The sequence below is a fragment of the Camarhynchus parvulus genome, chromosome 1A (assembly GCF_901933205.1).
Source record: "Camarhynchus parvulus chromosome 1A, STF_HiC, whole genome shotgun sequence".
Classification (NCBI taxonomy): Eukaryota; Metazoa; Chordata; class Aves; order Passeriformes; family Thraupidae; genus Camarhynchus; species Camarhynchus parvulus.
The window spans coordinates 27775380-27803134 of record NC_044586.1 but is presented as its reverse complement, the minus strand read 5'-3'; the positions used below and the strand labels follow the sequence as shown (position 1 = coordinate 27803134).

The window sequence follows — 27755 nt, the reverse complement described above, 5'->3', positions numbered from 1 at the left end:
CAGGCTGTGAGCTCGCACGTGTTCCTTGGCACTGGGGTTCCTGCAGCCAGGCAGTGACTTCTGCCTCCACCCTGTGGCATCTGCTGCTTGATGGTGGCAGAGGGGATGGGCTGCAAAGCCTCTGTTGGGACTGTGGAAAGTGGGATGTGTGGTGATCTTACCACGTGAGCACTGCTGAAGGCCCAGCTCCACGCTGCTCCCAAGTAATGCCAGGGAAGGGAAACAAAATCCTCCAGAGAAGACAAAGGGGACAGTGCTTCTGCCCCAGACTCTGGTTTCCCTGGAGCCCTCAGACACTGCAGTCTTTTGGGAGAAAACTTCTTTGGACTGCACTTAGTATAACCCAGCACCAGCATCCACCAACAGAGTGCAATTCTGCACCAGCTTGGGAGGGGAAATTGGGAAGACATGTATCTCCATGGGCTACAGATAATTAAAATGAAAATGGTTCTTTACTTTAATGAAGAAACATTCATAACATTACAGAAATTGTACTAAAATGATGGTAACACACATATTCCTTTGACAGCAAAGCAATAGGCTCTCTTTGCTACAATTCACTCAGAAAAAATCCTTCGTTACCATAACATGGAAGCAAAATCCTTGCTTCCCCAGGTGGGGGAAACTTGAGATTACCCATGTAGGTCTCTTTTTCAGGATGCCTTCAGATAAGCTGTTCCTCAGAATAAGCTGCACTGCTAACACACTGCAGGAAAAATAACAGAGCATGAATTGTAACATGAAACAAGAAGTTATCACAGTTGTGGGTTCGAGTTTGAAGCTGGCATCCAGCTGGCAGAGACCGGCTGACTATTAAATATGTCAGCAGCCCCAGATGAATGCCAGGATAGCCTTGTGAACAGGAACTCCTGATGATGTTTTCCTTGTACTGTTGCTATTTTAGTTCTTTTTGGTTTCTCTCTATTTTGGATGTTACACAGAGGATAAAAAAAGACTCTGCTAGAGAAATCAGAGTCCTGGAAGGAAAAGAATGACCAGCTGGTCACTTCTCCTTTGCCCCTGGCTGGTATAACTGCAGTGTATTTGATTTTTTCAAGTCACAGAGGGTTTAAATGACAGGTATAATATGGCCTCAGTGTATGTCATCATCTGCTGGGTATTCAAGGATTTCTAAGGATTTAAGCTTGCCTGTTGTTTGAATACAGGACGAGCAGTGATTTCTGTTCTCTGGCATGTGTTGTGTTTCCCTGAGGGTGGAAAGGGAGACTGGAATTTAAAGTGATTCTCATTTACTTAGTATTTCCCTGTACAAAGCAGGGAGTTTTCCAAAGCTGACTGGAGTGCAGTCATTTGTGGAGAACAACCCGTGGCTGCTACCTGGGTTACGTCGGCATGTAACAATACCTGTCTGCCCCATGAATGTCAGACAAAGCTGTCATAAATCTTGAAGGTCAGGCAGTAAAATTAATAGGAATTACAGAGAGCAGGACCTTGTCAGCTTCATAATAGTGCTGTGGGTGGAAAAAAAAAATCTCATGGTTTCCTTCAGGCTTTCGGCAACCCACCTACTAATGCTCAGTGGCCATTATCCAATTATAAGTGCTTTTGGCTCAGAAGAATTCAGTGGTTACTGCTTTTAGTGTGTTGAATAGTCACGAGCATGGAGCAGACCCCGCACGGATCGTCCCCTCCTGTTGCCGTCGGTGTGGAAGCTCCTTGCAGCACCGCTCCAATTTTGTCATTTGCAGTAATGCTTTGTCATTTCAGAGGTGACCGGGGCGCCGTGGGGCCCCGGCCTCTTCCCTCTTCTGCCTTGTCCAGCTGATCGCTATCTGCCAGAGGTGGGGCGTCCTGTTTATGTCCCCGAGCAGGACCGGGAGTGCTGGCCCGTCCCACGGGCACCGCCACTGTCCCTGGTCCCTGGAGCGCTGCCGCCGGGCTGCTCTCGGAGCCGCGGTGCATTGTATTTACTGCGCCTTTCGGGGTTTCTGCCGGTCACCCGCCGCGACCAGGGAAATATTTTTATTCCCCCTCTGCTACATAACTTGGCTTCTGTTTTCTTGTTGTTGTTTTTTTCCTCCTGCCTTTGTAGATGTTGGCTGCGGCCAGGGCCAAGTCACGGGGCAGGATGTGCTGCCTCTGTGGAGGTACAGACGTGGGAATAAATGACACAGTTTTCTGGAAATTCTCCGGGCACTGCAAGGTGAGAATCTGTACCGCAGAGTTGTCAGCTTGGCTCTTGGCACAGCCCTGCACCACTCCATCCTCTCCTGACCCCCCGGCCTGGGGGGCTGCCCAGGGGCAGCATCCCTCCCAAAATATGTGTCAGAGGTGTTTGATGGCACAGACGGGGTTGGTTGCATTGAGGAGTGGCTCTGGGCACGTTTATTTTGCACTCACAGCTCCACATGAGCATTTTCAACCCCTTTAGGCAACTGCAGGCTGCATGTGTTGCCATGACCAGGTTCAGACTCCCTTGAATCAGCCTCCCTGTTCCAGTCACACCAGCAGCTCTGGGGCCCTTTTTGAGGACCTGCTCTGCAGGTCAAGGAGTGGCTTCTTCTTGTAGCACTCTAAGGTAAGAGGCTGATCAGGTCCAGGCAGCCATGCCCAGCAAGGGGCAAATGCTGAGGCTTCCTTGTCTCCTGTGGCTGAGGTTCCTTGTCACTGTATGTGCCCACAGCTGCAGAGGTGACAGTGTCCCTGCTTGCACCTCTGTTCTGTTTAACTTCCCTTAAGCATTACTTTAATCCTCTGCTTCTATGCCAAGAGCATCTTGCTGATGGTCCTTGAGTTGCACAAGTACCTGTGCATCTTCCTGCCCCCTCACCTGCCCCTGTGGGGCAGCTCTAATGACCACTCCAGGTGCTCCTGGGTCTCTTCTGCAACCCTAGGGGGACTGGGGGATCCTGTCCTGACCACCATCTGCCACCAGCACCTCACGTTAGGTGAGGTTAATCTCTCCTTGGTTGTGTATCTGAAATAATATTTTCTGATCTCTGAGTAACAGGTGTTAGTCAGATAAAGCCCAAGCAGAGATTATGCAGCAGATTTGACCACACAGAGGCTTCACAAATGCTTGAGGTCCAGATGTGAGTTGCACCTGTGAGATGCAAATCAAGGAAAGCTCTGATGAACAGCAGAGACAGAGAGCAAACATATTTTTAAATGTATAAATCTTAAGGTAATAATGTGAGAAATATCTCCTGCTGATCCAGGCAGAGATCATGTGTGAATCTGCCACAGGAACTTCAGTGAGGAATGCCCTTTCCTCCAGATTGATGCCAGCTGAATGAGTGGTTGTTTGGTTTTGATCTTTTTTCACCTGTTTGTGTACCTGAGCATGTGTCCTGAGCCTGGAGCTGGGCTGCACCCCACCTGCTAGAAGGGGTGCATATCCATGTCCACAGCAAGTCAGTTTGGGGAAATTTCACTAATGTTTGCTTTAGGAAGCAACTTTATTCTTCTCAGCAATTTTCATACAGATCTGTGGACCTTTCGCCAGCCCTCATTTCCAGGTGGCTTAAAAGCCATGTCCTGTGCTAAATAACTGTATTTAATTTCCATGTATAAATCTGAGACAAGAGGTCAAAGAAAGAAATGCAGTCAGTATGAGCAACCTGCTTGGTCAGGGGGAGCTCAGAGACATGAGCCGAGGAAGCACCATGTGGGAAACGAGGAAGTGAGCATGGGGAAGCACATATGCATACCTTCATCCAGGCTCACAATCCCCCAAGACCTTTAGTGGCCTGGCAAACTTCTTTTACATCTCTTCTACAGCTGAGAAAGTGTCCAGGTAGTACTTGGAGATAGCTAGAACTGCATATGGCATTGCAACAAAGCTGGGGCATGATGACATTTTTCTGGGCTACTGGACTTGGCTGGGCTTAAGGGTACCCATGAGTGCATCACACCAGTGATACATCATGTGCTCAAGCAACTCAGCATTATTTTTGCTCAAAGGACCCCTAAGAGTGATGGAGAAGTGAGGAGATGAGCTAGACACAGTGAGTGGCTCTCCCAATGCCTGCTGCAGCACTTTGGCCTCTTGGCCATGCTAACGTTTTCAATATGCCTACAAGTTTCCCATATATAGTGTATTTCCCAGCCTTTGAGGCTTGCTGAGGCATCACTGCCTTCCCTTGAAGCAATACAAGGCATTCATGAAGTTTCTGTGCTGAACTGTGGGAAAAGAGCAGCAAGAAACTGTGACCCCTGGGTAAGAGCATGCTTTGGAAACACCATCATCAAAAAATCAACACATCAGCCCAGAAGGCCCACAGACAGCTGATCCCCTCCAGCCTTATCAGAGAGAGAGCTCCTGTGGATGCTGAGGCAGCAGCCACCGGACATTTTTGAGATGTTTATTCTATCCTGTGTTGATATTGAAGTCAATACAATAACTAAAAATAAAGATTAAAAAAAGTACACTGCAGCTATTTGTTCCTGAATTGTTATGTTTACCCATACCAGCCCAGATTTCCATTTAGGCAGGCCTGTAGTCCCAGATGTTCAGTCATTTTCAGCAACATGGTCATATCCCAGAAGATTTAGCCTGCTGGAGGAACTATATTAAACATGCCTGTAATTTTCCACTGTGGCTGGGAGATTGCATTCCTCAGGGGCGAGCAGTCACTGACTGGGTGGCCCTGTGCACATGCAGGCAGCACAACCCTGAGTCCTCTCCAGCCTCTCACCATGGCAGGAGGGCACGGCACTTGTGTAGCCCAAAAGGGCTTGATCTGGCATGAGGAGGGTCCCATCAGTAGCACTTCCTAGGGGTGAGGGCCATGCTGCTGGGATCCATGGCCAGCTGCTGCTGCAGGGATGGATATGGCTGGGCCTGCAGGTGGCTGCTCTGCTGGCCCTCCTTGCACTCAGAGCCTGTGGGCATGGTTAGTGTCTGTTGAGGTGATCCAAAGACAAAAATGGTCTTTCACTGAATGAAAGCAGATGCTTCAGTAATCACCTGCCACTTCCTGATGAATGGGCTGGGCAGAGGTACCCATCACAAAGGCCCTGCACAGCTGGGGAGACTCACCCTGCTTCCAGGTACTGGTGTAAGGCCACCTCTCAGGGATGAGGTGGGATGTCTCTGAGTACAGCCTCGTCCAAGAACCCAGCTTCAGGTTAGGGAAAACTAATGGGCAGATCTGTGGGGTTTATTCTACTTTCTTCCACAGGTAGCAGTGGTGGCAGAGGACAGTGGAGAAAGACACAATGGCTTAGTGCCTGTTCCTGACCATATTTTTGGCACGGGATTTGCCTCAGAGAGTGCAAGGAGGCATTGAAAACTATCTGGAGCCAGGTATTCCCTTCTCTGTGCCAAAGCACCTGCTGAGAGCTCATGTGCCAGAGATTGGAGTGCTCATGTCCACCAGAAAGAGTGGAAGAGGTGTCCTGTGAGTGCCTCGAAGGAGTACAGGTTAGGGTCAGGTGTTGCTGTGCTGGAGGGGCTGTATTGCTGTGGACAGCCAGGCTCAGTGCTGTGGTGGCAGCTGGTTCCAACACACCTTACCTTGCCTTACCTCTTCCAGCCAAGCCCAGGGACAAACACCACTCACTCCTGCAGTGCTGACAGACAACCAGGAGCCAGGGCTCTGGCAGGCAGCCCCAGCCCCCATCACTGATCCCTGGCCACTGCTTACATCTGGCCTCCAGCCTTGGAAAAAGGAAGACTCCACCATGCTTCCTTCAGCAGCAGGAAGGTCCTTGTTCTTTAGGTGCAGGTGACACATGAGGATGCTCTAGGGAGAACTGTGGCAATTCCCATCTCTGGTTCCTGAAAATCCAGCACTCACCTCTTGACAGAAGCAGCACAATCCAGGAAGGGCAGCCTGGCCTCAGCTGCCAGCTTTGCCTGCATCAGTGGGGCAGTTCTGGAAGAAAAGACCCTTCTGTGGGTGCTGTTGCCAACTTTGATTATGACTGGGTTGGTTTTCCTGCCACTGACTTTTGTCCCACAGAAGGACTGGTCAAGGCATTGCTATTCCTGGAATCATCAAGCAATACATCTACTCTTCAGGTGGGCAGAGACAGACATCCTCTTCTCGTACACATGACAGAGGGGAGTAAACAGATAAACCAGGTGGGCGGCTTCCATTAACTCACTGAGCTGCAAAGACATAGTGTCCAAAGAAGCTTTTCTTGCTAAGGAGGGCCTGGTTGGCCATCTTGTAATATCATATGAAAAGAGGGATAGAAAAGGTCTAGAGGGAGAGTGAGGAGTGGCTGAGGGAGCTCAGATTGTTCAGCCTGGAGAGAAGGATGTTCAGGGGAGACCTTCTCTCTCTCTACAACCACCTGCAAGGAGACAAGACAAGAGGGCACAGTCCCAGGCTGTGCCAGGGGAGGTTCAGGTTGGACATCAGGAAGAATTCCTTCACAGGAAGGATGTTAAACACTGTAATGGGCAGCCCAGGGAGCTGGTGGAGTCACCATCCCTGGAGGTGTTCAAAAAACATCTGGACATGGTACTTAGTGCCATGGTCTAGCTGATCAGGTGGTGATTGGTCAAAGCTTGAATTCAATGATATCAGAGGTCTTTTCCAATGCAACTGATTCTGTGATTCTTTGATATCCAGCTCATCTGCTCCTCGTAATGGGACACTTCTTCCAGCCAAAATCCCCTGACAGAAATTTCTCAAGGGCAGATTTACCCCTCAGAAGTTAACCCCTTTCCTCCATAAAACCATCAGTGCCCACCTCCAAGGCTAGGACAGGAGTCAGACAAGATGCAGTAAGCAGCACTGCTGACAAAGCCATCCTGGTTTCCTGCAGTGCTTGAGCTAGCTGGGACAGTGAGATCACACCCGCCAGCTTTCACAAGGCCACATGAATCAACTGGCCACTGCAAATGTATTTTCAGTGGCATTAAAATAAAATGAAGCTAAAAATGTGTGAAGTAGGTAAACTCACAGTTTTAAATCAAAACAGAGCCATTGGAGGCTCTTGGTCTCTGAGTGCCTGTATAGGGGAGCCTGTCCCTGCACTCTCCTCCAGCAGGGAGATGGGTGCTGCTGCAGTCACTGATTAACCACCCACCTCGGGAGCTGCTGCCCACACTGAGGATTATGGCTTGACCCCCTGGCCACTAATTTCTGATGCTTGACTTCACTCTGCAGTGTTTTTGTAGACCTTTTGCCATAGCACTTGTTTCCCACAGCCTTTTGTTTCCCCTTAGCAGTTTCAAATGTAGGGAACGAACCTTATTTCTGCCATCTCCAACTTGCTTCTTATAAGTACTTGCTCTGCAGCTCAGCCTTCAAGACTGTGTGGAGGCAAGGATCTGGCCAGCTTTGAAAATATTTAGGTACAATTCCACTTCTTATGAGAAGAGCTTATAAACCTCCCAAAAACAAGAGGTGAAATGAGATTTTTGTAAGCCATCCATGTTACTTCACTTTCTACCACGTGTTGCATTTTACCCCCCAGCCAGAGAGGAAAATATCCCCCATGGCAGCTTCTCCTCACCCAGTGCAATCTTTGCTTGAGCTCTTTTGTGCAGGCATGAAGACCCTGCTGCCATTGGCATAAACAGTAACAGAAGAAGATGTTGAAATCATTTTATATTTATTACATACATGAGATACAAAAACAAATTACCAAAATAGCATCTTTTTTTTGTGAGTCCACAGGACCTTCAAAGAAAAATACATATGCAATGTGGATTGGTAGACTAGTGACTTTTCTGGTGTTGTATGTCTTCTTTCCCCTTTCACTCATGAACAAAATACACTCGATGCAATGTGGTTTAAGGGTGCTTTACAGAAAGGATATATTTTAGTGCTGAAAACTGCAGTAAACTGTGCTATATTTCATACTGGTGTTAATGAGGGAGTATAATGGCTGTATATATTGGAAACCATAACACAGAAGAAAAAAATAAAATGTTCAGTTTTAAATACTAACATAAAGATAAAATAAACTCCAGGCCCACCATGAATTGCTGGGTTGTGATATGTAAATGCAAGTCCTTTCTGTTCTCTACATCCACTCCTCTTCCTGCAGTCGGAGTTTTTCTCCTCCTGCAATTGCATTTTTATCTCAAAGTCTCTTCCTCCCACTCTGTTCGCAAAGTCTTGCTGGAGTCCTGCCCACGGGGTCCAAGTGCTGGTCTGAAGCTGGGACTTCAGTGCAAATACTTTATCTTTCAGATTGCATCCTCAGATATTCTGAGTGGCCAGTGCCAGGCTGGCCATTCCCTTTATACTGTTAATGCTGTCCAACTCTGGGGGGTCCTCAGGAGTGCTTCTGTTTCAGGGAGTTTTTTCTCATGTGCCACCTTCAAATTCTTCTTTCCCCAACACAATTAGACTCCCCACACCGTGAAGTGGCAGGTAGTAAAGTGCTTTATACAATGAAATATTTACACTAGGGCTAGGTTCATTTTTTAACACTTCAAGGACAAAAGCTCAGAGACACTGCACCCTCTGCAGCTGGCTCTTCTCTGCAGCCATGCAGTGGGTGGAGAGCTGGCCTCTGCCCTGCATCACGTCTGTGCCAAGGCAGAGGGGTCTAATCCACTCCAGCAGCTCTCTCCTCAGCAGCATCAGCAGGGAATCTAGCCCTTGAAACCTTCAGCAGGGCAAACAGGTTAAAAGCAAGTGGCACCCAATTCTCTTTGATGGGTGCCATGTCCTAACCAGTACGGGGGTGTTTCTAAACAGTGGTTCTCATTGCCACGCCGGTGGCAGCACCTACCCATTGCCTTCCCCACAGCATCCTTTGGGAGCCCCTGGAAGTCACTCAGGATGCACACTGGTGGCACTGGCAGTGTTTTGCTTCTCAGCAGTAGCTCTTCTAGGGTGGCAGTTTAGTCTTGGGTGATCAGTGGCTTCATGGGAGTTGCTCCAACAGCGCACTGGTGCGAGACAAGCATCCACCACCCTTCCTTTTTTTTTTCCCCTCAACATAACAATGAACAGGGCTCAGGGTGAGGCCCTGACAAGGAAGCTATAGGCAAGTAAAAGAACATTGGCCAGAAAGGGTTAAATTAGCGCCTACAACTCTGAATGCCTCACTACATGTTTTGGCACTATTTTCTTACATTCCAGTTTTCATGCTAGAGGTCTTCTCTTTGTGGAGGCTGTTGCATTTTGTGCATAAAGAAATGCCCTAGGCAGTTGTACACCTCTAGTTGCAGTCTCTTTTCAAAATTTCCAAGACCTTTCTTCCAAGAGCCGACTTCCACTGATGGACAAAACTTTTCATGTTGACAATGAGTCTGCCTGTTCGGATGTCCTCGTGTCCTGCCACAAGATACTCCAAGCCTGCAAACCAGCAGAGTGGTCAGGGACTGCACAGTACCATGCTCAAGAGGCCTAATGAGCTGCAAAGTCAGCCTGGATATCTAGTCCCATGCAAAAAAGCACTTACACATAGAAATATTTATATATATTGGCTCTCACGTATATCTGAATATCTATAGCTCTATCTGTATCTATGGCAAAATGACTCCTGTGGCTACCTGTCACAGAGATGCAGCACACAAAATGTGACTTTGTGAGCCTCTAAATATAAATGAAAGCTGAACTCTGGGGGTGGCACTGCAAGTTTTTACACCTCTTCTGGGAACCGCTATTACCTTCATTTGGCAGCCATCTGCCTCACTTCTTCCCTGAATAAATCTGGGCCTGGAGATCAGTTGAGTGAATTCAAGGAATGGAACAGTGCAGGACAGTCCAGTGCTTGGTACCTTGCTTGGAGTGGCCAGTGGCCCCTTGGAGGCAAAGGCATGCCAGACCCCAGTGAGAGGCAACACTAAATGTGCAGGCACCAGTACCCTAGAAGAGCCTGAAGGAGTGGCTATCACACTGAAAAGAACTGCTAATTTCTGCCTCTGCTGATGTTTTAGAGACATGACAGCAGGGTCTGACAAAGCCCCAGCTGGTTGTCCAGAAACAGACAGAAAGGGCTGGAGTGTGTCCCTGTCATGCTCTGCTGCAGGTCTTTCCTCAGGCATCCCGGTCTGTGCTTGGCTTTCAGGACACGACTCAAAAGAGTGCTTGAAACCAGGTAACAACTGCTAAACAGGGGGATAGAGCAAAGCCTTTGGCTTGAGTTAGCTAAAGAAACACTGCCACAGATCCAAACACCTAAATGGGCCACAAATGTGCCATAAATGGGGATAATAAGGAGTATAATCCCTTTCATGGCAGGAGGAGCTCCCTGTCAGGGTCAGCATGCCACTGCAGCACATTTAGGGTACAGCCAGCCAGTGGGTACAGCCAGACCCCTCCTGTACCCACTCGTTCTTGCACCAGTCTGGGCAGCACTGGTGCAAACCAGGCACGGGAGATGGGCCTTCCCTGGGTGCTCTCAGCCATCCCACTCCACCCTGGCTGCAGCTTGTGTTGTTTTGGGCTTCCATTTTGCAGTCCAGAATAAATGGAGGGTGCCTCCCAAGTTAAAGGTCAAGCAATACAATTTGCTTTCTACTTTATTTGAGGTTTTGGGCACACACATCCTCTCTTCTGCCAAGTAAACACAGGATAGGTGTGTGGCAGCATTGCCCTTCAAAAGACATTAATTTTGGCCAAGTCAATCTTGCTGTTAAAAATATCACTTTTCAAGGGTTCCTAGATTTATTTCCCTTGAGAGAGAAATGTGGTATGCATACATGCATACTCAGATAGAAAGCAAATATTGCCACGGTTGCTGACTGTGTAGGGCTTTCTAGATTTTCAACCTGATGCTACAGAACTGTAAAACTAAGACAAGTTAAATGACTGAGATGCCACTTGAGGCTGTGCAGTTTGTCCTGGCAGGCTGCTCTCTGCCTCTCTGACTGTGCTTGGCAGAGCCATGGAAGGGATGGGCTCCTGTTACCTTGCAAACAGGTGAGACCTTTAAATCTTTCAGCTCAGTGTCCCCCAGAAGCAGAATCTGCCTCTTGTGTGTGTGTGTGTGTGTGTGTGTGTGTGTGTGTGTGTAGCAGAAAGTGTGCAAGGGTGGTGAAAGGGTTCCCCTTGTATGAACTTCAGCATGTTTTTCATCTGAAAATAGCCCACAGAGATTTGATAAATGTTTGCAGGTTTTTTTGCCTTGTCAGAGCCTTTAAAAGCCTACTCTCCTTTTGGTATCCCTTTACTTCTGTAAAATGGTATAAAACCACATCTGTCTTACTTTTACGTTTATCTTTGATCTCCTCTATGTTCTTGAAGATGTGATTTCCATTATAGCTGTATGTCAAAAAATTGTTTTATGTCAGCTTTTCATCCAGCTGGTTTTGGTTTATTCACCTGTAGGCCATAAGCTCTTACTGTGATAGAGGGTGGAATCTGCGAATATTGTATTCCATGCCACTCAGAAATGAATGTTGTAGCTAAAGAAAATAATGAATTAAAAAAAATCTGGGATCTTTTTTTCCCTCTTTGACATCAGTGAATGTTAAATATTCACTCAACAGATGTTTTCAAGTTTCCCATTAGCAACAAACTTCTTTTCAACATGAAGGCCGAGACTAATTTGTACTCATGGGACCAGCAGCTGCATTTCAAAACAATACCAAGCTTTGCAGTGTAAATCGTGAGAGCTGGCAAGGAAGTAACAAGGGATTAACACCTGATGTGTCAGACACCTGGACTGTCACTAAGGACAGTTGCATCTCCCCCTTTCTGCTCTTGTCAAAGAGACCTCCACTGATTCTGTGATTAATGCTGTCTTTTCATCTGTTGGGGAAAATCAGTGAAGCTCCTCTGAAGTTAGTTGAGTGGCAAAGCTGGGGCTGCCCTGCAGGCTCAGTTTTGAACAACTTCCATTGCATTCCTTCATGTTCATATTAAGGCAGCTGCATCTGGGCTTTCGTGCTTGAGTTTTCATTGCATATGGAAAAATACACCAGCTATGGCTATTTGATTAGTGATTTATGATGTTCCAGCAACATCCAAAGTCTTACTGCACTTAAACACAGAGCCCTACCTAATGCTGCTGATTCCTCTGACCTTTGTACCTGACAAGACTTCCTAGCTACAGCTGTGCTACCACAGCAGCTTGCCTTCAAAACCAGACAGTCACTCCTGAGGACATGAAGGAAGGCTGCAAACACCTCATCAGTGAATAACCTTTCTGTACAGCCCAGCCCCACAGACAGCCTTGTACCTCCTAGTTCCTAGTGCTGCACATGAAAGGGATGTCTCAGCACCTACATCAGTACTTCCACTGCCAATTTCCCAGTGGTGTATGTATCTCATGGAAAGTCCTTCATTTGAATTAGTTGGTAACTTCTCATTTATCTTGGAGTTGTAAAGAGAGGTGTGTCAGCTGGAGCTTAGCTTTGCTCTGTGGAAGAAACCCCTGAACCTGCATGTCCTTGTCCATACTGGAGACTGCATGCACTGTTTAGCCACTGTTGCTTATACTCCATTTCAGTGAAAGAGATGGGAAAAAACTGTGGAGCTCTCCCTTCACTGCATAAGAAAATTTCTTCCAAATCTTGTAGGTCTAAATTTGTGTTACTTCTAAAGAGAAATCTTCCCTTGAGTTTAGATTAGAACTTCAGTGCAGTATCCCAACTCAAATTAGATTTACATATGTTTTTATAGATTCAAATTAGCTTTAGCATTGAAAGATGTATCATGCTATTTATTGTGGCATGATGCGCACCTCCCTCCCTCTGGGGACAGAGACTGGTAAAACTGAAAGCCTGTTACTATGCTATGTAAAGAGAACTGTGTGTTTCAAAGCCTATAGGATGAACCAAGTTTTTCTCTATGAAATTTCAATTTGATGGAGATTGCTGTTGGAATCCAAGTGATGTAACAGACAATAATTTTTAATTAGCACTGGGCTGCAATCCCAGCTCATTGGTGTGAGGGGATAGAGGGGGTGCAATGAAATCTGTGTATATGTGGTGGGGATGTACTGTTCAGGGAGTCAAACTTACCAGGATTGAGGATGGGACAAGTGCAGCCTCTGTTAGTCCAGGATTCAGGGTAGAGTGTCCTCTTGCCCCGGAGGATCTTCAGCTTTGTAGACTTCAAGACTTTCTTGATCTTCACACTGACTTCTGCATGGGAGCCTTTGTCATGAGCTGACAAGATCTTTGTCTTGATCACTGGGAACACAGGAATTCAAAACCAGGAATACAGGAACTATTTAGAGGGCTGTTTTTTTTTTCTTGGTCTAGTGCTGGTGTCTGGGTGAAGCAGCGAGGACAATTGTTTGTTACAGTGGAGTTAGCCCAGTGCTCCTTGCTGGGGAGCCCAGGATCAGAGCAGCTGCTGGGAAGCACGTACATCCCCAAACCCATGGGCAGAAACGCTGCCAGTTGCTTTGGCCATGGCCTCTGCAACTGCCATGAGAGTGTAAGGTCCCATTTTCCCCCAGAGTTCAGTATACCCTTTGTGTTTCTTATCTCTTTTGGAAATCCATTGGATTTAGGGATGGACCTCGAGGCTTTGCTGGCCTCAGCCTCATCCCACCCTGGTGCCAGTCCTGCTGCTTTGCAGAGCTGCCAAATCCAAATTCAGTGGAGGAGAGCCAGACATTGGTGGGGACTGGGGCAAATCAGGGAGTGTTTTTAGCTCATTCATACCCACATTTCCTCCACCTGGCATTCCACTGCTGAGCCCCTGTGTGGTGGAGGCTCAGGGCTCAGCTCCTCCGCCTGACCTATACTGGCAGGTATCCCCATATTGGTGGTGCTTTTTTCAGCACTCACATTGGGCAGCGTCTCACAGTGAGACCTCCTGGAGCTCATGATGAGCCCCGTAACTCATCCATCTCTCTAGTATAGCTGACACCTTCACATGTTGACTGATGAAAGTGGGGGAAGCCTGAGTGCACTTTAGATAAGATTTATGAACTTGGAGGTTTTGTGGCTTTCTTTTTTTCAGTTTCTTATCTTTTGCAAGATTAAACACAGTTACTATCGTGGCTGGGAAGCAAAACAGAGCAGAATCAAATTTTTTCCTAGTATCACTAATCCAGGGCTACATTTCAACTGGCAACCCCTTGAGCTCCACTTTGTGGGCTGCTCTGCAGCCTGCAGAGGTATGGGCTATCTCTCTGTGCATTTTCAACTTCAGTGTGAGACGAAACAGGTGTAAGAGACCCCTGCAAGAGATTCCTTGCGAAGGAAGGGAGTGCTACAGAGAGCATTCCTTGCTCTGCCACAGTATGAACGAGGCAGTTTGTTGGCACACACCAGGGAGGTCTTGGGAAACAAAGTGCCTCTTCTCATTCATTTAAATCCAAGAGACACATAGACAATATACATCATCCCCTTGCAACAGCTGAACTTTTTTGACAGTGGAAGTTCCCAGTAGCTACTGGAATTGTTTTATCCATGGAGTGGTGATCACAGTCCCTCCTTACATTCAGTATCATTCAGATACAGTCATTTCTAGACTGATAAGGGCACCTTGTCTACAGACACCATTTCAGTGACCCATTTTGGGTAACAGTAGTTTATAGTCTGTCTTGGACTAGACAACCTGCCAGGGACATTTCCAGCTCTCGTCCTCCCATGATTTTGTAAGGGTGCTTTGATAGCAAGAGAGAGGAGTAACAGAACAAGATGCTTCACCCACCTTGACTTGAAAACATGATACCTGTACATTTTGGCATAAGTCCTGCCTTTAGACAAAGTATCCCATGGGTTTGCCAGGATGGAGTGGTGCACACACAGCAACTCTCATGCTTTATATACATGCTTTGTATACACTTTTGCACTGCCTTGCAGCACCTCCCTTTGCAGCCCCCTCACCCACAACTCACCATAGGTGTACTTCATCCCGCAGAAGACCTTGGGATTCCCTAAAACTTGCTCTTTACATTCGCATTTACCTGGGGGAAAAGAAGTAAGAAAATGGCTGTGAATTGTGCTTAAAAGACAGGAGCATTTGCAGGGAGAGCCCAGGAACTGCCAGAGGTTTTTCAAATGGTCCACAATCCTCATGCAAAAATAAAAAGGAATTTGCAACTGTTTTCAGATTGAGAGTGAATACAGACTCTTAGTCCAAGGGCAATTACTCCTTGTTTACAATTAGAAGAGAAGGAAAACAAAGGCCTTATTATTTTGCCTTGGGATGCAAATAACATGCGTATCTTTCCCTGTGGTATTTTCCACACTGTAATGTACCAGACAAAATTTTAAAAGGAAATGTTGCAGAGGTTAAGGCAGATTAATGACTTCCGTGATCTTAGAACAAAGAATAACATGATATACTTATTTACGTTTAAAATGAAGTGGCCTAGACAAATGATGGAGCTTTCCCCTCAATTAACTCAATTATTGTATCTTCGAGATGTTATCAAGCCCCTCTCTGAAAACGGAGGAAATGACGCTTGCCTGCTTGCATGCAGCAGCTGCAAGGGAGGAGAGGAGAGCTTGATGCTGCCCCACGGGGCCAGCCTGCCCTGCACCCACCTTCATGCAGCACCCACCAATCTTTACCCCAAATCGCATCCAAGCTGAAGTAAAATTGTTGTAAACTTTAAAATCTACCTTCCATCACCCACCCTTTAAATATTGTTGTCATATAATATAAATTATGGTCAAGTAAAACATGAGGGCACTCAGCCTTGAAGAAAGGACTGCAAATTCTTGCCTTACAACAGCTAAATGCTGGGTACAGGCATTCAGCATGGAGCATCTGTCTAATGGGTTTGCACATCCTTGCATTGATGGGATGAGCCTTAAGGCTCCTCTGGCTCTTGGAGGGGAAGGAGGTGGCCACAAGGACATTCCTCCATATGTTAGTGGGAGAATGTCCATTTCCCCCAGCAACTGCCAGGGTGCTAACTACAAGTTAGTGCAGAAGACTGGATCTACAGTGGCTGCTGGCAGGAGGGATTGGGTGGGTGGAACATGTGCAAAACCACAGTCCTACCAGAGTGCCGGAGTGCTGAGAAGCCCTGCTCATCCTCCCAGCCCCAAGTGGGCTCGCTCTCGTTGAGCACTGCCTGGAAAGGAGGTGCTTCATTGTGCCAGGAATCTTCTGAGCTGTTGAGGGGAAAGGGAGATGATGAACCTTCCAGGAGCCAGTGGAAAGTAGGGTCACTATCAGCCCATCTTCCAGACACAACATGACTGATGGTGGTAAATGCAAGAGGCAGCGTTGTCAGAGAGGATCATGGATCCATTTTGGGTTTAAAATACATTATAGAGATTTATATACCACAAATATCTTCAGTCTGGTAAAGAAAGCAACATGTCAGATTTAGAGAGTGGGGTATTATTAAAATGTGCTGTTTTTTAAAAGTCAGAGCTTGACTCCAAGCCACAGTCAACATAAGCTGAGTTAAAACAGCAAAATTAAGCTTTCGGTCTCCTCTCACTCAGATGTCCCTGAGGCCCACATTTTACTTGTGGAGACGAAACAACCGTGAAGGTTATGGAAAACACCCGGTACATTAACACCAGCACTGAGAGCAAAAATTCCAACATCGCTGGGGCCTTGCCAGGGTGTGCCAGGCTCCCAAGGGAACCACAGCCTCAGCTCCCACTCTATCCCCACTTCTTGGCCATACCAACCCCAAGTATTTGACATAATGGATACTCTTCAGCCTGCTTGCACGTGCATATAGAGCCTCCCTGGAGCTGAGATCACAGAGTGAGACCCCCCAGCTCACCTGTGGCAGTCACCGGTGTGGGGGTCGCAGCTGCGGGCGCAGTTGCAGGGCCGGCAGCCGTAGGGCCCGAAGCCCCAGTAGCCGGGCAGGCAGTGGTCACAGCGGGGCCCTGCCACGCCGGGCTTGCAGGGACAGTCCCCAGTGCTGGGGTCACAGAAGGTGCCGGGGCCCAGGGGCAGCACGGCCGATCCCACGGGGTGGCAGGAGCAAGCTGCAGGGGAGGGACACCATGAGGGACAGAGCATCTGTGAGTGCACAACCTCTGCATCACAGAGGTGCAGGAGATGCCTGCAAAACCACCTCTCTGCTGAGGGACACCTCCAGGGCTTCTGGGCTTTTTTATCCCTCACCCATACAAATCTGAGCAGAGTCTCCCTTTGGAATCTGTAGAATTTTAAGTTTTGTGAACTAGTTTTTAATTAGTCAGCCTACCCTGGTGTTGTATTACGTTTTGCCAAACAGGCCTTTATTACTTTCCTTGCAGCATCTGGACTCTAATCCGGCTGAGTACCCAGGGATGTGCCTGCCTCACTGTGATGTTTGAGCAGCTGCGGGTGCTTCATTGAAAAATGAATCAGAGCATAATTGCTTTTTAAAATAATAACTACTGCCATGCATCCAGGAGGTTAAAAAACCCCATCACACCAGTCATTTTAATTAAAGTGAAGGCTGAGCAAAAAGTACCCCTCTGTCTCTGTCTGATTTTTAAAACCATCAATTAAAAACATTAGGAAAAAAGAATGAGGGAACTGACAGCTCAGAGATAGGCTTTTGCATATTCTCCAGGACACGGGTTTGCAGAATGCACACCAGAAATGCCAGCTGCTCTCTTTTCTCCCTCACAATCCCTTGCATCAGAACAATGCACTAGAACTGTGCTGGGACATACTGGGTTCTCAGAAAAGATGAAAACAGGTGGTGTGAAGTTTTCCTTACCTACTCCTTAGGGTTTTTTTTTAATAAACATAATTTATGTCTGTTACAAGGCTACTTTCCCCCAAAGATGTTAATGTTTTCAAAGAACAGAAATACAGTTATCAAAAGCATGAGCCAAACCTCTGACCATGTGGCCAGGTCAGCAGGTGATGCTGTGGCCTGCAGGATCAGTAACTGGGTGACTTGTTCTCTTCTTGTCTCATGGTTTGGTTCTCTGACCAGGACATGGTCCAGTCAGACTTACATTTTATGGCAAAAAATTTCCTGCTGAAATGCTTTTGCCCAAAGCTTCATTTACATAAGACTGAGTTTCCTGAGAAAATTACACCTGTAGGGAATATTTTCACTAAATTCTAATACCAGTCTTTCTATTTTGCAGCTCTGAAGGCAATAGAGCTGGAAAGCCATTACAGGCAACATATTTCATTCTCTTAAAATACTTATTGCTGCACACATACATTTAATTTTGCCCTGACAACATTTTTGTGGTTTCAGGAATCTGACATACCTAGAGTATAGTTTCAAAATATTAAAAGATAGATTAATATTGGCAGTTAACTTAGAGGCGACTATGATTCCAACATCTTTGCCAAAGTAATCCCCAAATTTCCCCCACCCTTTCCACTCGCAAACAAATATAATTATATAAAATTAAAAGATTAGAAAGGCTCTCCACAAACTGCGTAAGTAGCTGCAGGCAGTGAACTCTGGTACCTTTAATAGCATAGTTTTCAACAGCGTGCACTGCAACTTGCATACCTTTCTCCTGAAGTCTGTGAAGTGTTTTACACCTGATACATACAGCCAAATGCTCTATTTTCCTACTAGATGAGGAGGGTATTTCTGGCATTCCTCAGGCCCTTCAGGGGAAATATCAGGCACTTAAGGCTCTTCTATTCTTCTCCAGTTAATGAGATAAACCCACTGCTCAGCCAGAGATTTGGTCCTGTTTTGGTCAAGTTTCAGCTGAATTTTACATACAACCCCATTGGGGTTGGAGCTTTTATGTTTTAGACAATTCTTTTACACATTTTTTTTCCTAATAAAAATTTTAACATCAGTGGCAACATTACGGTGAAGCAAGAATATTAAATTTACAAAAGCTATTATGAAAAAGAGCAGCAAACTCATAGGTAATTAAAAAGACAACTAAAAATGAGACTAGCTGGCTATACTTTTTAATAAAAGCCACAAAGAGATGTGTTGTAAAGGCTGGTACTTTCCAACAGGCCTGCATATCCACTTCCATGGATCCCATCCTTCCTGGCTGCTCCTCGATGAACCACCAAGATGGTTGCTGGCAAATTGAAGGTTTTTGCTCTTGGATTGTGGATGAAGGCCCAAGATGACATTAAAGGGCATTAATCTGAATGGTTTGGGTGGCAAATTTCCAACACAGTAAATGTTTGTGATGGGCTGCAGTGGGAACCTGCTGAGCAATGCAGACATAAAGTGAAGCCCATTGCTATGAACCAAGCACAGAAATGAGGCTCTAGAGCTTAGATGAGAGTGTGCTATACCACATTTGAAAGAAATGCATGGAAAAAGGATGGAGTGCTTCCCTACTATGGCAAGGGCAGGAAGGAAAAGATTGCAGGACTGATTATACAACGTTTGAAAGCTGGAGCTATTGTTCCCTCATGAGCAGCTGTGCTGTGTTGGTTTTAGACCCCATTTTTCTCTTTCCACACAATCTGCACCTCACTGTAGCACAGGTAGTAGGAGTCCCACATCCAGGAAGGTGAGAGGAGCAGCTGAGCAGCAGAGAAAGTAGCCACAGGCAGAGCTGGATGGCATTTCATTGTGGATACACAGGTGCAGAGTGTAAGACTCTCAGGATGAGGCTTCTGCACAGTGCCTGTCTCATGTGCTGTGGCCACTTCACCAGAGGGGCTGGGAGTCTCCACAGTCAAGGGAGCTCCTGTGAGAGAAGGAATGGCTGGGCCCTAGCCTTGGATCAATAGAAACCTTCCACAAGCTTGATCCTTTTCCTTTCTTTTTGATTTGTAAGCAGCATTGCTAAAAATGCCAATTTACCAGCCAGTACTACATAGCAGTATTCTGCATGTGACTTCCATGCACCGATGAATTAACAGCTGCTCGTCCTGGCATTGCATGTGCTGACTGGGATGGAAAATCAGTGAGTGCGATGCCAGCAGAACTGGATTTCCCTACCCTGGATTGGTGATACTGTTCTGGTTTCCTTGGCTACCAGCTACATTTGGAAATGACAAATATTTACCCTCAAACCCCTACAGCTGAAAAGCAAAATAAACTTGGCAATTATAAAACTTGATTTTATTGCCTGCAATTGTACTGTAGCTGAGGCTTAAAAACTCATGAGGATGGAAAGAAAAGAACTCATAGGTATGACAGGGGGAAAGAGTCATCAGATTGGTGTTTTAAACATCAGAATGTTTCATTTTATCAGGTACACTCCTACTCCTGAGCAAATATTATATACACTCTTTACCTACAAGAATCTTTAAAGTATCCTTAAAGATTATGGTTTAACAACTCCTTTATTTACTTAGACCTAGGTATTTTTAAATTTTCAGTGGTTGAACAATAATGGTGTCTTGAGCCAGAAACAAGCAGGCAGTGCCATGGCCCTCCCACGAAAGAATAATAAGGCTCCACGCACGTCCCTTGTTATTGTGGACCATGGCATGGTGCTTGGAAATGTTCCAGGCATGGGCTGTAATTGATCTTATATAATTGAATTTAACAGTCATTAGTCATTTTCTACGGCCCTGCAGCTGCCCTCTCCCCTGTGAGATGCTGAGTCCCTCGGTGCAGGGAGCATTCCTGGCAGCAGGAGACCAGAAGTGAAGAGGTGAAGGGGTCTTAGGGAGGAGTGCATTTGTGAGGGTTTGAAAAGCCCAGAGAGAAATCATCTGGGAGTTTGTAGTAACAGGGTCTCTGAAAAGAAAGCATTCAGATAATCCCTATATTTGTGGAATTCAGTTTGTGCTAGGAAAAGTTGTCTTCCTCAGATACTTGAGGGAGTATCATGCTCTGCAATTCATAAATGCAGAAAGAAAAAGAGTGATGAAGTAGATGTACTTAATGAAGAAGGTAAATAAATGTAAACTTTTTCTCGCTATACTCAAGAGTATCTTTCAGTTCTTGTTAAGTATATGTTATCTTTGGCTTTTAAATACCAGAGTTCATGAGTATCTAGTGGTCCATAAAGCTGGATTGTTGCATTAAAGAGTAATGGAGGCACACTTTTTTTTTTTTAATGTGGAAATCGGAATGCCATGGGCCAGAGATTCAGAGATGAATGCAGAAAACCAAGAGAACCAAGCACTGGCATATGTCAACAAAAATACCCATTAATCATCTAACATCCACAGATTCCTCTGGCTCATAAAGGTGGGGAGAAACTTTTTAATCAAGAACCCTGGAATGTGGCTAACACATAGTTAATGATGTGATGTACTGCCTGACTTCATTAACAATGGTCTAACTTGCACACAGGCACGTGCACAGGGTTGGCAGCCTTCCCTTTGAGCTGGGGCTGCCTTGCAGCAATATGTCCTGAGACCTCTTGTTTCCATCTGGCTTTGCAAGGAAGGAAAAGCCACTCAGTGCTGGCCGGCCCAGGAGGTGCCATTTGACTTCTTCTTGGACCCTGCAAACAGCCACAGATTATGGACTGGGCAGTCTGGCACAAGGACAAACCTGCAATGAGTCCCTCATGAAACTCCCCTCCCTCAATGGACTGAATGAGGCGACAAAGGACATAGAGCCACTCTTACTGCTTCCAAAGTAAAGGGTGGTGTCTTTAGGTGGCCAGAAAACCACACTCAGCTCAGGGCCAAAGCTTCACTTGCCTCAGAAAAGTGCATAATCTTCCCTGATGGGAGCTGGCTTGTAAAGAATATCAGGAATTACAACCCTGATAGCTTACAGGAATTACAATCCTGAAGGTACCAGAAGCACAGAACAATGATGTTTCAGAGCTTGAAGGTCCCATGCAACATTTATTTCAGTCTTCTGTCCGGCATTATCTACCAGCAGTCAATTAATACTCTTTGTTCTTTTTTTAATCAGCAAGGATGAATCCACAAGTTAGAAAAAACCGTATAGCCTCTGCTCTGGGTGTAAATGCAAGACTTAAGCCTGGTTTTTTCCTAATGAGACTCCAAAACAAAAGTTCATTGCCTAAGTTCTGGCTGTAATTAAGGAGAAAAGTACCTGATGTTACAGAGGAGACTTAGAACTTTGATGTTTATAAGTAGGTAATGAAACTTTTTAAAGACATTAAATTCACTGTTTAAAAAAATCGTTGTGTACATACTACAGCAGTGAAGTAATTATTTACACAAGCAATGAACTGTGGTCAATTCCATTTCCATAAAGAGAGCTAGGGCTGTAAAACAGGCAGTTCAGCTGTTGCTGCCCCTCCTTGCAATGAGTGAAAGGTGGAGAGGAGGAGGACCTCTGCAACAGACTGCCAGGAATCTCATAAGGATTGTATGCAGCAAGGGAGCAGGACAAAAGCAGCTGTTCCCCACCAGACCTCAATGAACAACTGAAGCCTCACACATCCTCCCAGCCTGGGGTGCAGCCCCTCACTGCAGGAGGGTCCCTCTTCCTTTACATGCAGGTACTTCTTGAGAGGAGAGAGATGTGCTCAGTGTCTCCTCAAAAGACACAGGTAGAGTGTCAGTTGGATTTCTTTCTGTCACTTGTGAAGGTGCCCCTCATAGTAAGTGAGTCAGTGAGGAGAAATGTGATGAAGCCAGTGGGTGGCTGTAGGCTCAGAGAGGAGGGCATGCCTGCACCCTGGATTTAGCTGATGAGTATAATGTTCTCAGCATAATTTGAGGATCTGGAGTCCCTCATGGTGAGTCACCATCCTCACAGTGCTCCTTGGGGAGTGTGGCTTTTGGATTGCTTCTTTGCTTGGGAAAGATTTCATTTCATATGTGCCTGAGTCATTGCTTTAGTCTTGCCTCCTCAGTGTCCCACCTTCTGGAATATCAGTTAACTTGTGTTCCTGTCTGTCCTTCCATACCCACCTGCTGCTGCTGGGAACACAAACTGGTGGGTGATGCTATTTATCGGCTGCACCCCTGCTGGCTGAGGAACCCCATTCTGAGGTTGCAACAATCGCCAAACAAGGAGAACATGAAAACAAGATGCAGCTTTTCCTCTCCAAAAATAGCAATAGGAGAAAGTAAATTAATCATCTCTCTTCCTCTGCCCTCAGGCTACAGGGATCCTTGGGACAGATTTGTCAACAGCATCTGCAGACTTTCACCCTGCAAATATCACTGCTGCTTTGTGCAAGCAGTATCACAAAGAGGATTCAAAGAGCTCCCTGTCCTTCAGTGAAGCAAAAGATTGCTCCAAGGAGGGGCAAGAAGATCTCACCTTTGGTTTGACATTTTCCCCCTTGAGAAGCCCTGCAGTAGTACGTGGTTGCTGACTTACGTTTGCAGGCGTCTGGGGCAGAGAAGGGCCTCCTGAGGTCGCGGTAGAAGCCCAGCTTGCAGCGCTGGCAGTGCTGCCCTTCCGTGTTGTGCTGGCAGTTGTCACAGACGCCGCCGCTGCGATTGCCCGACGCCAGCCACGCAGCCATGTCAAAGTGACAAGTGTCGGCGTGCCCATTGCACTTGCACGCTGAGGCAAAGCCAAAGGGAACAGAGAAATTCATTAAGGCAGTAAAAGATACTGGTTTATAGAAAAGAGACACAAAAACTCAAACCATGTTTCAGAATGGGAACTTGGCCTATGAACCTGTTATTCAATAGAATGCATGAAGTAGCACTACATTTTCATCTACACTTCCCAACCGCTGGAGATAGCATTTAAGAAAAAGTATTTTCTTTAAATCTTTTATTTCCAATACAGGTTTTCCAGTACAAGGACAGCCACAGGTGGTCAGGCCAGAACAGAGAGACCCACATTTACTGGTCCTGCTGAGGAAGGATCCTTCCCTCCCAGCTTTAGATATCAGCACTGCCCTATACAACATCTGCCATGAGGGTGCTGTCAGGATATTCCCTGCAGCTGAGGGAGGAAAAAGGCAGGTGGAGGATAGGTGTGTGAGAGAGTACAAGCATCCTCCTTACCCTGTGCTGGCAGTGGAGGAAGTCTGCATGCCCACACAACTGAAGTCAAGGGTCAAGTGAGACCTATTCCAATGCCTGCTCATCAAATGCTGCTGGTGTGAGTAGGAATTCACTGTCGTTCCCTCAGGGATTATCCATACTGCAGTGAGCATGACCATAGCCCACACAGGCAGGCTGATGGTTGCTTATGTATGGATAGCATTGTAGCCAGGGCAGGAGGGCACTCAGCAGGCCTGCAAGCCTTCCTGGGGTGGTGTGGGGAGTCCTCAGCACCCTTCTGCCTAGACTGCTGCTCTTACTGAAGCAGATGGCTCCATGACCTCTGCATTCCCCTACTTGCACCACTCTCCCTAGGCATCCTCCCTGGCACTGCAGAACTGATCTTCAAACCTCCAGAGCCCATGGCTGCTCCTGCCCTCAGTGCCCAGCGGTGAGCAGAGCAGAAAGTCATCCAGCAGCAGAAAGTCATACCTCCTGCAAAGGTGTTTGTCAGTGGTGCCCATGGAGAGGACAAATCTGGCCCCTTGTCACCTCTGGTAGGCTGCAGACTGCCCACAGCAGCAGATCTTGTCCCCAGGAGATGCACTTGGGACCCAAAGGAAGGCCAAACCAACAGACATCACAGTCTCATGAGGATTGCCAAGTGAGGGGCTGTGCAAACAGGGCTGTCCTGGCCACACAAACACGTGGTGGGTGCCGGGCAGGGGTGTGGCAGTGCCTCTACACTGCTGAGCTGCTTGGAAAGCACCTCCCCACCACCTCAGGATGTGCTGCTCTCAGACACACAGGAGAAACGCACACATGGAGGAAGCATTTCAAGATCTGGCAAGGATCTGGAGACCATTCCTGACTGGCTACTTACACTGACACTCCCTGGGGGCTCCAGTCTTGCCATCGGCAGCCTGCCAAGGCTGGTCATTGTAGAGCGGGGCACAGTGCTGGCAGTGGGGCCCTGCAGTGTTGTGCTTGCACATGCATTTCCCATGGACCTGGTAGGGGAAAGAGAGCAAGGATCACCCACAGCAAAGGCCAGAATCTCTGGGGCTCAAGCAATGCCCACACACAGGAAACAGCATGCCAGCTATTGCATTGGCTAGAAGGAGGGATATAGCATGGTGTCCAGTTCAGCCAGGGGCAAATATTCTGTAGTTACACTTTCAGTTAGGTTAGTATGTATAGATCTGCATGTCATGGTATTGCATACCATGACATATTGCTTTTGGTAATTACTCATGGTATATTACTTTTTTTTTTTTTTTTTGAGATCTAAAAGGGTCTTCAGCTGTTTTTTTAGATGCAGTATGAATTTCCAGGAGAGATTAAAAAGATGCCGGGATTCAAAGCACCCTTGGGAAACACTGTAAAACCTTTCTCTTTTTCTCTCTCATAAACATGAATGCACCTTTGTGGTACTGCAGGAACAGCACCTACAATCTCAGCACCCAGCTCTGTGTGCCCAACTATCTCCAGCACAAATAAGTATGAGAAAAAGGAAAATCAACACCTTGAAACATAAATATCTACTCATCCAAGGCAGAATTTTTGCCCCACAAAGGAAGAATCAAGGATAGCACAAGGCCCATGACTGACTATACTCGGACATGTTCATGACAGATAATTTAACAGCTAGACAGCCCAGTGTAAGGGGGTAATTGGAGATGAAAAGCCAGCACAGCACACTTGGTGCCAGCTGCCCTGTCAGTTGCTGGCATTACTCACCCTGTTGGCAAATGCAAAGAAAACAGGATGTGGCCAGAGGGCACGAGCAGCCGGCAGTACCTGGATGCAACAAGATCAAGCTCTGCAGCAGCATGGCTCTGCTGGCAACACTGAAGGCCCTGCCTTTTCCCATGGAGCATGGCAGGTAGCTACCTACTGTAGCTATTTTGGTATGTGTCTGTGTTTGCAGCTTTACTCTGCTCCACATTTTGCTTTTAAATGCAGGGTTTGGCTTCTCCTGCTGCTCGTGATCGAGCCAGGGGCCTCAGTCTGTGCTGCCAGTGTGGTCCTGTGCTCATGCCACAAGCTGGCCATAAAACCAACAGAGCTGCACCAGCTGCCGCTGCTTTTGGCATTGAGGGGAGCATAGGGTGGCTGGGGCACCTGGTGATCCAGCCTGGAGCTGGGCATGGCTTTAACTGCTACTGGAAAATGCTGCCTTCCACAGAGTTTAACTTTGGTTTTACAGGTGAGCTGTTCCTAACTGCATCACTTGCTGTCAAGACTGCCACACAAAAAGGTTCCTGTGAAAAGCCTGAAGAGTAAACAAAACAGAAGAGGACCTTGAACATGTTGTAAACAGCTCCTGTTTATTACATAGGTGCACACACACACACACCAACACACTCCTGGCTTATGGTGACTTTCTGATTTATTCATTTGAATAGATTAATTAATTTATTTCAGCTGCTATCTTACAGGAGTCAAATGTAACCAGTACAGATAAAATTTCAAAAGTGACCTGAAAAGTCCTTCTAAGACTTTTAAGCAGAAATGAAAATAGCAAAATCTTTCAAAAACTTCTTGAATTCATTCCTGTCCCATTAAAATGTCAGATCATCACAAAATACAAAACAGCAGCTGTGCTTTGTAAGCAATGGATAGGCACAGATGGAGTCAGAATGCACAAGCATCTAAGCTAAAGTGAAAATACTAAGCTAACGTTTTCTGTGTTGTCTGGCCTCATCACAGATATTAGTTGGTCTCACTGCAGATACTACTTGGTCTGCCTGGTTTACTGTATTGATATAAGCTTAAATTTGTGTTAATGTCTGAAAAGAATGAGAAGTAAACATGGAAAAGAAAGGGTATATTTATTTCTCAAAGTGTATCTTGTGTTTTCATATTTTCATTTTTGCTACCACCAACAAAATGTTCTTCAAGCTCTCAGATACCTCCCTTTCCTAAATTACCACTCATTGATAAATTTCTGTCTCTCATATTTTTTAGACAAGGTGCACACACAAACCAATGTTACAGAATCTCTTCACACACATTTAAAACCTGCATGGAAACAGAATATGACTGAACTTATACTGGTCATCTTCAGGTGGTTTTGATGGTGTCCTAACCCTTTGATGCCACTTTTGGTAGGAGTTTCTTGCAACCTTTGGCCATTGAGTGGTTAGGGCTAGACATGTTGTACTAGCCTGAACCACATCTGTGGCCAGAGACATCCTCCAGAAACCCTTCCTCACAGGACTGTCCCAGCTGTAAGGGTAGAGGGACCCACCAGACCCAGGACATACATGATCAAGAAGGGAAGGTGACTGTAAGGAGTCAGAGAGTGCCATAGTCAAAACCAGAGGGTCCCTTTGTGCTTTTGCAATCATGATGCCAAAGTGAGAAGGACATGGGAGAAGAATTGCAAACTGAAATTGTCTCAGACATAGGGACACTTGGAATTACTGTGGGGATGTGTGCTTCCCCTTTCTGTCCCCACAGCCTGTAGTCTCACACTCCAAATTCAGTTTGCCCCTTGCCAAAGCCACACAAAGAATCAGTGGTGACTCAATCAATCATCCAGAGGCTGCTCAGCATTAATAATCCAAAAACTCATCTGAAACTCAGCAGCACCTCAGAAACCCTCAAAGGATTAAGCATCCCAAGACACCAGCAGAGAGCAAGGCAAAATGCCCCACCAAGGAGCATTCATGGTTCTAAAGAGCAAGAGTCTGGATTTTCTGAAAGCCCAAGTACTGTATAATAGAATATTGCTGCATTGCTGGAATAAAGGAAGGTGGGTGAAAATAAAACAGAATAGGATGGGTATCCCAAGAATCTGCTGTGCCACCATTAATTTGGCATGCAGAGCTAATAAATAAACCCCTGAATAGCTGTGCACCAACATATTAATATTAATCTCTATGTGAACTCTAAGGAAAGAAGTTGTACATAATTAAAAAACTATTGCAGCAATGGAAGGCTTGTGGTCTCTCACATTGTGGTAAGGACAACTGCAAAAGAGCTGAGTTGGAGATGATGCAAATCAAGCAGCTGGTGTTTATCTAGACAGACTCAGAGGCAGAGCATGGCATGACACCCCTGGTATTGATGGCTTGTAAAGGTGCCATGCACCTGGGCAAAAGGAAACAAATGGTCTGTCTGGAAAGCTTAAAAAATAACGGAGTAGCACAATTCTGCTGTCTGTGCAAAGGCAAGCACAGGACCAGCACAGAGGCTATGGGCTTGGGC

The 27755-nt window shown here is 46.4% G+C and overlaps 1 protein-coding gene across 2 annotated transcripts in view; it reads right to left on the bottom strand.

Annotated features, from left to right (window-relative positions):
- Positions 1 to 7588: 7588 nt before the first annotated feature.
- NTN4 (netrin 4) overlaps positions 7589 to 27755 on the bottom strand; it is a 47518-nt gene continuing 27351 nt past the window's right edge. For both annotated transcript variants that reach the window (XM_030960883.1, XM_030960884.1), the window contains exons 4-10: positions 24424 to 24550; positions 22921 to 23109; positions 16540 to 16750; positions 15798 to 15910; positions 14683 to 14751; positions 12848 to 13018; positions 7589 to 9233 (exon numbers count right to left, since the gene is read on the bottom strand). In XM_030960883.1, coding sequence (XP_030816743.1) covers positions 9097 to 9233; positions 12848 to 13018; positions 14683 to 14751; positions 15798 to 15910; positions 16540 to 16750; positions 22921 to 23109; positions 24424 to 24550 — 1017 coding nt within the window. In that variant the 3' untranslated portion in view covers positions 7589 to 9096. The remainder of the gene's footprint in view (positions 9234 to 12847; positions 13019 to 14682; positions 14752 to 15797; positions 15911 to 16539; positions 16751 to 22920; positions 23110 to 24423; positions 24551 to 27755) is intronic.